Genomic DNA, 12743 nt, shown 5'->3' with positions numbered 1-12743 from the left:
TCCAGATCATGCTGGCCCAGGTCTCACTTGCCACAAAAATGCTGCAGATCCCCACAATGAAGCAACAGCAGGGACAGAAGGGGACATTGCAAATTTTGCAACAAGACTCACATTGTCTGCCCAAAGTGCCTGGGATGGCACAAAGACCACTCTTTCTGTAACAAACCCATGTGCTGGGACAAATCAGCCCTGGCCCACTGTATGTGAGACTAACAGGGCCACCTTGTCAACAAGAATGGTCATATTCTGTGCTGGGACTTCCAATGCCCCCACAGATGCCCCAGCAAACTCCATTGCTGTGAGTACTTGGGCTGTGGCAACACCAAACATGGAGCACAGGAATGCCCTCACTGACAACCCACTTGAGACAAGACAACATGATGTTGTGCTGTAGGAATAGGTAAATAGAAGCTACCTAGAAATAGAAATTAGTCAGTAAATGGGCAAGTATGTGCTTGACCCAAAAGGGAGATCCTGTTTTGGAGAAATGAAGTGTAGTAGAGGTATAAAAAATGCAAACTGGAAAGACTACTTAGCTCTGTCTGTCCAATACCTCTTGCCAGTCCTCCTGGCCCTTTGGGTACTCCCCAAAGTAATAATTCTAACCTCAAAAACTTGCCAACATGCAAGCAGCTGTATCAGCTGATTTTGACCAAATGACCATGGTAATTACCACAAAAGCAGTTACAGAATTCATGGCAACTACCACTTCCCAATATAGACAATGCCCCCTGAGTGACAACCTCTGTCAGTGTTTGAAAAAAATTCAGATTGGAATGTTCCCATGGCAGGTTACCCTGTCACAAATATTGATAATTTGCACCTGTACTGTGGCTATACAGATGAGCATGTGACCAGTAGATGTGATGGTCACATGATGAGTAACATAAGCAGGGATGACCCTAGATCATGTGATTTTATGTAATTGATTACATGATGGTGATCCTCTGAAGCATTCTGTTACATAATTTATCATGTGATCATGGGAAAATATGCATATGACTTAATCAATGTCACATGACAAGGTACAATCATAGATCATCCAACCTATTACATAATGATCACATGTCAGTTTCTCCCCAAAACACTTGGTTATGTAATGGGTCACATGATTGTGAGACAATAGACATGTGACCACTCCTGCAGCATCACATGACAAGATACAATTATAGATCATGTGGCAATAACTCTCCGGACCATTGGCTTATGTAATAGGTCACATGACTGTACTCATCATGTGACCCACCCCTATTTGCATGCTGGGCATTTGTGGCTGTGCGAAAAATGCAAATTGTGTCCCCACCCATTCAATTCTTGACATATGGATCTGAATTTTTGTGTGTAGAATAGGCTACCATGTTGCTACACATTGTCAAAGGCACAGGTTGTCTTGTCCAGCAGTTGCTGAGATATAATGGAAATGAAAATGCCAACAAAACATCACATCATTCATCTTACACATCCATCATGCCACATCTGAAACTTCAGGAGGGTTGCAGAAGATTCCTTCAATGCATTTCCAAAGTTTCAAGTTTATTAGAATTGAGTGAACAGCAAGCCAAATACTGCTCCCAGAAGCGTGGGAAAGCTTCAAAAAGAGAAAATAAAATAGTGGAGACTTTGAAAACATATCAAAAACATAGCACAGCACATCCCACAGTGCACCTACCATTACCAGAACTTAGGTCAGGGATATTGGGACATGGTGGAAGATATTAGTAACAAGTGCCTGATGTGATACTCACTGCAAATGGTCAAAAATGCGAAATGGTACACTTGACTCATTGAGACAATGGGAGATTTATGCCAGTGCATGGTCAATACCACTACCCCATTGCATACATTTTCGCAATTTTGACATGTTTAAGTGGATATCTCACCAGGCACATGGTGCCAACATGGTAGGCCATATTGCTGCATTCCTCACCCAAAGTCTGGGGTTGGCAGGGTCACTGTGATGTGTGCAAATCCACATTTTTGATATGTTTTCAAAATCTCCATATGTTATTTTGGGACTTTTTGCCACTTTCCCACACTCTTGAATCATTGTTTTGCATCTTGCTCTCTCAGATCTGAGTGGGGTGACACCAAACTTTGTCTATGAATTGATATGCATGTGTCCAACCCTTCTGAAGTGTCAGATATGGCATGATGGATGTGTAAGATGAATGATGTGATGTTTTGTTGGCATTTTCATTTCCATTATATCTCAGCAACTGCTGGACAAGACAACCTGTGCCTTTGACAATGTGTAGCAACATGGTAGCCTATTCTACACACAAAAATTCAGATCCATATGTCAAGAATTGAATGGGTGGGGACACAATTTGCATTTTTCGCACAGCCACAAATGCCCAGCATGCAAATAGGGGTGGGTCACATGATGAGTACAGTCATGTGACCTATTACATAAGCCAATGGTCCGGAGAGTTATTGCCACATGATCTATAATTGTATCTTGTCATGTGATGCTGCAGGAGTGGTCACATGTCTATTGTCTCACAATCATGTGACCCATTACATAACCAAGTGTTTTGGGGAGAAACTGACATGTGATCATTATGTAATAGGTTGGATGATCTATGATTGTACCTTGTCATGTGACATTGATTAAGTCATATGCATATTTTCCCATGATCACATGATAAATTATGTAACAGAATGCTTCAGAGGATCACCATCATGTAATCAATTACATAAAATCACGTGATCTAGGGTCATCCCTGCTTATGTCACTCATCATGTGACCATCACATCTACTGGTCACATGCTCATCTGTATAGCCACAGTACAGGTGCAAATTATCAATATTTGTGACAGGGTAACCTGCCATGGGAACATTCCAACCTGAATTTTTTTCAAACACTGACAGTGGTTGTCACTCAGGGGGCATTGTCTATATTGAGAAGTGGTAGTTGCCATGAATTCTGTAACTGCTTTTGTGGTAACTACCACATTGCTTGGTCAAAGTCAGCAGACTCTGGTGTGGAATGCATGGACATGGAAGTAGGGACTGCCCAGTGCTAGAAGGGGATTCACCCAGGTTAAGCCACAATAAAACAGCATGGAGAGCACTCTGTAACAGGGTCCTGGGTCTGTTCAATAGGAGCACTGCATACAGTATCAGACTCATAGTACTAGATGACCAGGGAAACAAGACAGGGTCATTGTGACAGACAGCACACCAACCCAGGTCCTCGACACATCTACTATGATAACACCAGCTTTGCCTGTACATCATATTGAGCCAGCAACCATCAATCTATACTCTGTGGCAGTACATGAAGGAAGAAGCAATGTAGCAGATAAAATGATTCAACCTGTCCCATTAATACACCCAGTCACACTATAAAATGAGGATGGCACAGGAACAACAGTACAAGTGTTGTTCAATGATGGTGCCATGACAGGAGCCATGTTGTCAAGCATGTTCAATGCAGTCAAACACATGCTAAAAGGATGGAGACTGTCATCACAAATCCTATGCATGGCAAATGGAACCATCATTCCATCAGAGGCTGTGTGGACAGGCACAATAAACATAAAAAATGCAAAGGTAATGGGAACCTTTGAGGTCTTCAACAGTGCAGGGGGCTGGTTGTTCCTATTTGGGAAACCACTACTATGAGCCTTCAAAGCAATACACAACTATACAACAGATGAGGTAACAGTCACAGATGGCAACACCACAGCAGTACTACAAAACCACTTTGTTGACACAACATGACCATGAAGAGAGATGGAATGCAACAATTTAACACAAGAGGAGACAAAGACAGAAAACAGAACTAGCATGTTCACCAGGAAAACAAACCTGTTCACACCCAAGCACATTGAATACATCATCAGACATGTCAAGATCAGGAACAATCTAACACCAAATGGACAGAAAGAGGTCATAGAACTACTAACCAAATTCACAGACATGTTCACATGCTCTATCAGTGAAGTACTACCAATTCCCAGAGCATGGGTCAACTTGAACCTACCAGACAATGTGTCATTCAACACCACAGTATGCCAACAACCAATGAACCCCCCACAATGGCAGTTCATGAACAAATGGGTCAACCAAATGCTCAAGGCCAGGCTAATCAAACATGCAAACATCCCCCAGATCAAACACATTGCACCCACAGTTCTTGCACAGAAAACCCACAATGCCACAGAGGGCATGACACTCAACAACATACAACAAGAACTGAACTGACAATGCATGGAAGCAAACATACCACAACTGTTCAAAGAACAAACAAACACACAGGAAAAAGAGCAAGCTGCACTGAAAGAAATGGGAGAAGCACCAAAATGGAGGGTAACACAAAACTTCATGGAACTAAACAAGGCTTCACAAATACCACCAATGTTCCAAGGAGACATTAGAGCAAAACAACAGCAACTAAGTGGTCACAGGTACATGTCCATGTTTGATTTTGCATTCAGATTCTATGTGATCGAAGTCCCAGGTAAATGGCAGCCATACTTCACATTCTTTGCTGATGGAAGAGGCTACTTTTAGTACACAAGAATGGTGATGGGCTGGACTGGAGCCCCAACAATGTTCTCAGCAACAGCCTTGCAATGCCTAGAAAAAGAACTCACAGAAGGCATCCTGGAACTCTTTGTGGATGACAGGGGATGCAGTGATGACACATTCAAAGGAATGTTAGCAAAACTAAGGCAAATACTACAACAGTGTAGAGAACACAGCCTATCATTATTGCTGACAAAATGCCAACTCTTCATGACAGAAACAACATTTGCAGGGGCTACAGTAGGCCCACAGGGTGTACAGCCAGACCTATTAAAACTAACAGTGATTGTCAACTGGAAACAACCCAATGATGCACTCAACCTAACATCATTTCTAGGGCTCACAGGACACTTCCACAACCTCATCAAAGGATATGCCAAAATGGATGGACTGTTACATGACTTAACAAAACAAGTGGACATCCCTAAGCCCATTTCCAAAGCTACATACTGAAAGGCAATGACTAACTACAAGCTAGCAGATAAATGGGAACAGAGACACACTGAAGTTTTTCTAAGGTTGAAAGTCATGCTAACAAGCCAACCAACACTACACACACCATGGTACAATGGTACACCATTCATCGTAACCACAGATGGATGCCAAGAAGGATTCGGGGCAGTACTAACACAAAAAAAAAAGTTCAGGCACCAAACAGCAAAACAGTAGAGCAAACAGTACCCATTGCATTCACATCCAAAAGAACCTCATCAGCTGAGTGAAACTACAAGCTGTTTCTGTTAGAATTTGCAGCACTAAAATATGGTCTGGACTGCTTCACAGATATAATTTGGGGATACCCAATAGAAATCAAAACTGACTGCAAAGCATTAAAAGATGTCCTGTCCAACAGCTCAATATTGGCCACACATGCAAGGTGGCAAGACAGCATAGTTGCACACAACACAATAGCTGTAAGACATGTACTGGGATGCCTGAACATAGCAGCAGATGGGCTAAGCTGCCAATGGGACAACACAGCCCATACAAATGAAGGTGGCAGTGACTGGACAGTCAACCCAGACCCAGAAGCAGCATCAGGTTTAGTGAATGACATATTCATGGTCACTAAACTATCACAGGAAAATCAGCAACTATGAGAATGCTTCCAAGATGAACCATTGTTCATGGAAGTAATAGATGCAATACTCAACATTGATACAAACACCCCCATAAGAGATCACAACAGAGCAAGACACAAATCAATGCAGTACCTAGTAGACCAAGGCAAACTATGGCAGCTAAATGGTGGTACAAGCATACAACCAAGACACAAGGTGGAATGCATCACAAGAACAGAGGCACTCACAGAAGTGAAATGCCAACATGAGTCAGGAGGACACTGGGGAAGGGATGCAATGAAGTTAGCCCTCACAGACAAATACTACACACCCAAACTGGACCTTGCCATAATGAAAGTGATACAGGATTGTGCGATGTGCAAAAACTTCAGTACAGCAAAATTAAACATGTTGCTTGAACTGATAACAAGATGGCACCCATTCAAACTACTGGTAGGTGATTACCTGTCAATCTCAACAGGCAAAGGAGGATACCACACACTTGGACTATTTCTGGACATGTTCTCCCAACACCTTTGGGTAACAAAGTTCAAGACTGCTGGAACAGCAAAAACCATGGTAAACAGCCTAGCAACTATCTTTAACAGTTTCACAGTGCCAGAAATGTTCATCACAGATGGAGGATGCCACTTCAACAACAAGATGGTTAAAGCATACTGTGCTAAGTGGTCTTGCACCCACCACATCATTGCTGCATACTCACCCTGGATTAATGGACTAGTGGAAGGTACAAACAAGCTGTTGCTACATGTCCTCAAATGACTATGTGCACCAAATGTAGAAGACAACAACCCCAAAGCCAACTGGGAAAAATTACCAAGAACATGGCCAGACCACCTCAATGACATGGTCCATGTGCTGAACAATCACATACTGCCCTCACTCAAGTGCTCCCCCAAAGAACTCCTACTGGGACTGGTCATCAACACCAAATGCACAGCACTGACACACAGCATCACAGTGCCATCACCAGTGGATGCAGCAATACACATGGCATATACAACACAACAATGGCTTGATGGGTACAACGAAATGGTCAGACATGCCATCAAAAGAAAAAAAGTATTCAACCACCATGTCCTACAAAGACAAGGAGCAGAAGTCACATTCACCAGAGGACAACTGGTACAAGTATACAGGAGCAACCTAGACTATACCTTCAAGACTGAACAGAAGCTATTACCTAAGTGGTCATGCCCATACAGAATCGCTGAACAACTAAGAAACTCATACAGGTCGGAAACTCTAACAGGCAGACCAGTCCTGGGGGAGTTCAGTGCACAAAGACTACACATGTTCATAGCAAGAGAACAAACACAACTACATGTGGATCAACAAGAATACCTGGCACAACTACAAAGCATGGAAACAGAACAAGATGTACTTGAAGGGATGGCAAGGGAAGGGAGAAGGAATGCAGACAGAGGAAGCAAATCAGATGGCAAAAGGAGTGAAGAGGATGATGAGACAGACACCAACAATGATGGCAGCGAAGGGCAAGCACCTGGAAGAGAGGAAGAGGCAGCGTTGGGAGCAGTCAAACAGGGAAGAACAGACAGCACACAGGAAGAGTTGGGTGGCAAGCTAACAGACAACAAGGACATTGTTATGTTTAAAGGGGGGCACATGGAGTAGGGGAGGCAGGACAGGGTTGTAGGACACAGCTGTAGATGATTGGTCAGCAGGGACAAGGTGTGGGCATGGAGCAGCAGTAGAGATGTAAGGTCAGAACAACACTGTACAAGAACAGGACATGATAGGATGCAGGAACACTGTTCCACCAGAGGACAATGAGCAGTTGACAAAGAAAGAGTTGGAGGATTGCAAGGCATTGGATGTTTGGGAAAGGGAACACCCACCATGAGTCAGGTTTGGGTTTGGAGGTTGGGTCAGTGACGAAGAAGAGTTTGGGTGACAAAGAAGAAGTTGACAAAGAATCGCTCACTCACCCCTCTCCCCCTGGTTGCTCTTTTTTATGGGTTGGGAGGGTGTAAGTGTATGCTTACTACTTACACACACATCACTCACACCACCACTCACATGCCACTCACGATATCACTTCACACTATCATGCCTCCTATTGTGCCCTCATTCTGTCATCTGGGCATGCAGATCACTACTGTGTTGCATTGTTTGGACCCAAGGGTATATATATCAGTGCTACATGTACATGCAGGACATCTCTCTTCTTTCCTTCCTTCCCCCTTGATTGTCTTGTATCAGAGTATACACTTGATTGTTTAATCACACACCACACACCTGTCCATGTTCTGTTGCTGTTGCAATCCATCTTGAGTGTGCTCACCCCTACCATAGGTGAGTTCCAGCCATGCTGGAGTACTTGCTGCAAGGAATACCATTCAAAGTGATGAAGGTCAAAGGCAGATGACCCCATGTAGTCCATTTAGTCACAACATATAGGTAGCCTGCATGCCAAAATCCCAACACTTATATAGACTCCATAATGGGCCCATCTAAATAAATTAGCCATGACACATGGACAGGCCTGAGGGCCTATAGTGAGAGCAATGTATGTATGGGCCCATAAAAATTCCACAAGCATATGGGAGGGCCTATGGAGGGTAAGGATGCTGCAACATATAGATGGGCCCATGACCAAGTAAGTATGCTAAGCTACTGTAAGACATGGATGGGCCCACCTATTGTATCATGAAGGTCACAACATGTATGGACAGGCCTGCCCATCATATGCTTTATAGGGTCACAACATAAAGAGGGGCCCATCTATGATAGATTACAGAGTTGGCAACATATGGAAGGGCCTGTCTTTGGGATAATATACCCCTGTCACAACATATAGATGGGCCCATCCATAGCAAGATGTATGCCTCTCACAACATAAGGATGGGCCCATCAGTAATATCATTGACAGCGTCACAACACATAGACAGGCCCATCTAGTAAGATGCATCCCTACCACAACATAAAGACAGGGCCTGTCAGTAATGTCATTTATAGCATCACAACATATGGACAGGCCCTTCCATAATACCATTTATACCATCACAACACATGGGCAGGCTCATCCATAGTAAGATGTACCTGTCACAACATAAAGACAGGCCTTTCAATATATATCATTTACAGGGTCACAACACATGGATGGGCCCATCTAGTAAGATGCACCCACATCACAACATAAAGACAGGCCTTTCAGCGATATCAATTACATGATCACAACACATGGGCAGGCCCATCAATAGCAACATGTATGCCTGTTGCAACATAAAGATGGGCCCATCAGTAATATCATTTACAGTGTCACAACACATAGATGGGCCCATCTAGTAAGATGCACCCCTGTCACAACATAAAGACAGGCCCATCAGTAATATCTTTTATATCACCATAAAACAAGGACAGGGTCCATCTAGTAAGATCCACCCCTGTCACAACATAAGACAGGCCCAACACCAATAGCATGTATAGCATCACAACATATTGATTGGATCACAGCAAAATATTGAGGCAAGCATCCCAACATGCCATAATTTTCCAACAAGCTGCAAGCAGCTTGCCCACTATACAACTCTGACCTCATCCACCCCAAGCATGAATACTACACAAGACACATCTAAAACCCCCCACAGATGGTGAATGGAACTAACAGACTGCATTGCATCATACATGAAAGCCAGATTTCAAGAGGAGGTATTCAGCTGGACCTTGCACCCTTCCAGATATATTGATTCTGTTTCCAGTGTTATGTGAAGCAGATTGCATATTGTCAGTAATCTCACAGGCCTATCATTGCCCAAGTAAGTCCATCATAATGGTGTGTTTTCATCTTTCCACAGTCAATGTCAGGAAAAATCAGGGTGGAAAAACCAGCAATGCAGAAGTGACTGAGCCATCCATTCTGGTGACTGACTCAAACACCATCCACATTTGGTATTTGCTGGATGCTCTCAGCCCAAAAAGAAGGGTAAGGGAATGCAGAATCTCATATTCTACTGACTTAATGCAATGGCAGGCCAACATATGGAACTGCCTTCATCTTCTGAGGGAATCACTGTGGGAGAGCATAAAGGCTTCCCCACAGGCATGGCAGACAGACAAGTCATATTTCTGTGATAAGTGCTGAGTTGAAAGGTGCCATCAACCTGTCACCCACATGGTTTCAACAGGGTCATGGGGTGGGTGATCATTTCTTTCCTTGTGAATAAAGCACTCATCTGTCTTGAAGCCCCAAAATGGCTTCCCAGAAGCCTCACAGCTGCTCAAATCCAGGACAGAAAACACTTCTACAAGGGAATGGGTTGACCAAATGTCCAACACCAATGCCCTGTTATCTGAGATCCTGCATGTCATCATCCACAAATGTATGCAGATGGCAGGGAAGCATTGATCCATCTTGGCAAACAGGCAGAACAGTGGGCAGATTCAGATATGAGCTCCATACTGCCAATATGGAGCTCCATGTATAGCAGCATGTCTGTGATGGTGAATCAGGCAACTTGTTACCACAGGGATATCAATGGATGGGATCCATGGTATGACATGCTGGTAACTGTGGGTGACTACCTGCCCTTGGACTTTGTCATTCCAATGTTGAATCTGCAGCTGCACTACAACCCAGGGACAATCATTGCTATTTTCAGGTTCAGTATTGGAGCATGGGGTGAGAGCCGTAGATGGTGACAGAGCATGCCTGGCATACTACATGCATGCCAATGTACATCAGTCAGTGCACATTCCCATGTGTCAATCACCATGGATGGATGACCTACTACCCAGACCAGTTGCAACTGGACAACTGTTGATTTGAAGCTGCAAAATTTAATGTAAGATTTAGTAGGTGATGTGGATCTTGTATTTTATTAGGATATGCTGGCTCTTCGAACTTTGGATGGGTGGTGTTGCCAAGATTTTGCAAATGGGCAGGTGCTTTGACATCATAGATTGGGCAGGTACTCAGAGCTAAAGGGTGTGCATCATAAACTGCAAAAAAAATAAACCTACTCAGGCCATCATGCAGATGGGTGGATTGTTGGACATCTGCACAGATGGGCAGGGGTTCAGACATCATGTGAATGGGTGGTATCTCATAAATGATCAACATTCACAGCAATGTATATTCAACCAACTCCACAGTCAAAAACATGTAAACTATTGAAGCAGCATGCCCAACAACCCATGCAATGCCCACCACCTAGCATAGAAATGGTCAATTTGTTGACCCTGACTGTTGACAACATCAGCATATTTCCAAATATTTTCGATGCAGTAGTTTACCTGCTCCTCAATATGGCCATCAAGACAGTCTGTGATTGGTGCCTCAGGCAATGGCCATAAGCCCTGGGCCATCATCAACTATTTGCAGCAATGAGAATAAGCAGCATACCTTAAAAAAATCCCAGGCTGCAGAAAACAATCCCTTGCCTTGCCCTTGCAATCTTTGGGAATCCACTGCATATTCCTTGGAATGATATAGCCACCAAGGGAATGCAAAGCCAGAATTGGGATCAGCTGCATGTGGGGTCCAATGCAAGACAATGGCACTGATATTGTTGATTATGCTAAATGTGCTAAGGGGAATTAGCTGCATTTGATTGCAGAAGCTAACCTCATCATCTTGGTGTCTGAGGTATGCACTGGTAGCATGCCAGGAGGGGAGGAGTATAACTGGCATGGAACACTGTCACCAGAATCAAGCTATTAAGCTGATTCTGAAGGAATTATGTATCAGTCCCACATTGTGAAAAATTGATGTAAAACCTACCAAGTCCATTGCTAGGTTTGCAAGCCAATGTGTGGGCCATCCTACATTATCGGCAGTCTGCTTCAGATGTACAGAGGCCACCTTGATCCAGGCATGCCAAGTAGAGGATACCCATCTCTACCACAGACTGGCGAGATGGGTGTGATTGGCTGGCAATGAATGGCTCAGGACAATTTTCAAAGGCAGAACATGGATAATGAATGACTTCCATCAAATTGAGCATATTGACTGAGTTGAAGGCCCTGAGAGGCTGCACCATACTGGTCCCTTGCAGCTGTGCCCAATTCTCTTGCAATGGCATTCACAGCCCATGCAAGGTGCCTATCGAGGGTGGGATCAAATGGTGTGTCGCTAGGAGTGGTGTTTCTGTGATAGTGAGATACCATGGCATGTAAGGCACACAGGACTAAAATTATCAATGTCAAAGGTGTATCAGATTAAGCTCATGCCCATACCTTGATTGCAATGCAGAACAGGTGCCAATCCCCATTGTTCCATTTGAAGAGATTGCTGTGCAGATGGAAGTTCACCTACATAATCAATGGATATCACTGATCACATGAATAGAACCAAATAAATGCTCACTGTTGCATATTTTCTCAAAAAGATCCCTCATCTCTGATCATTTGGGCATGCCAAAAGTCAAATGGTTTGTGCCATTGTCCTTCATCCACTGCCAAGTCAAAAGATTCAACAGGTACATTTGAAACAAGTGGGGGAGGCATTGGTTCCCTCATATCCTGCAATTGAGCAAGCAGGTTAGTTGGAGAATCAGGTTGAGGAGATCAGTCCTTCAGATTTGATGATTCGCAGGTGATGGGCAGAGGAGATGGTTCCCACACATTCTGCAAGTCTGCCAGAAAATTGACCTGCATAGTAACATCTTGTGCAGGTGTTGAAGACCCATCCATCCTGTTTAATTTCTCATGCATGACTGGCAGTGCTGATGGTTCCTGTGCATTCAGCAATTGCTCGAGTAGATCCATGTTCATACTATCCACTGGGGGAGCAGTTGTTGTGTGGATCTATTACTAGAAAATTAGTTTGTTTGTTAGCTTGAAGGGCAATCATGCCAACTCACAAGCTGCAATTCCACCCTCTGCCAGAGCAGTTGGCTCCCTTTCCTGCAGGAACTGATCCAGCAAGCTTTCACATGAATCTATAGTGAAAGAATGTTTGTTGTTTAGCTTGGAGAGAAATCATGTTCACTCACTGGCCATGATATCCATGTTTGACCCCACCATATCCACCCTTCCACTTGAGACAATTGGTGGAGGGGTTGGCTCTTGCAACTCACACAGTTGTACTAGCATCTCCTCCAGATTTTTGGACTGCTTCACATGGGAGCTAGATTGCCTTGGCTCGATTGGTCTTACATTAGCTG

The 12743-nt window shown here is 43.8% G+C and overlaps 2 protein-coding genes across 2 annotated transcripts; one reads left to right on the top strand and one right to left on the bottom strand.

Annotated features, from left to right (window-relative positions):
* Nucleotides 1-9957: 9957 nt before the first annotated feature.
* Nucleotides 9958-10538, top strand: F5J12DRAFT_786352 (uncharacterized protein; the record flags this gene model as incomplete). The annotated part of the gene is made up of 2 exons (XM_051743425.1): nucleotides 9958-10258; nucleotides 10462-10538. The coding sequence occupies 2 exons, from the start codon at nucleotides 9958-9960 to the stop codon at nucleotides 10536-10538; spliced, it is 378 nt and encodes a 125-aa protein (XP_051595405.1).
* Nucleotides 10539-10746: 208 nt separating this feature from the next.
* On the bottom strand, nucleotides 10747-12588 carry F5J12DRAFT_786351 (uncharacterized protein; the record flags this gene model as incomplete). The annotated part of the gene is made up of 11 exons (XM_051743424.1): nucleotides 10747-10950; nucleotides 10982-11179; nucleotides 11204-11275; nucleotides 11360-11400; nucleotides 11565-11680; nucleotides 11743-11765; nucleotides 11815-11889; nucleotides 12061-12099; nucleotides 12229-12359; nucleotides 12441-12518; nucleotides 12573-12588. 11 exons carry the CDS (start codon nucleotides 12586-12588, stop codon nucleotides 10747-10749), a joined length of 993 nt encoding a protein of 330 aa, XP_051595404.1.
* Between the last annotated feature and the right edge of the window lie 155 nt (nucleotides 12589-12743).

Source organism: Pisolithus orientalis (assembly GCF_024613125.1).
Source record: "Pisolithus orientalis strain OTSU chromosome Unknown F5J12scaffold_55, whole genome shotgun sequence".
Lineage (NCBI taxonomy): Eukaryota > Fungi > Basidiomycota > Agaricomycetes > Boletales > Pisolithaceae > Pisolithus > Pisolithus orientalis.
This window is presented reverse-complemented; position numbering and strand designations above follow the sequence as displayed.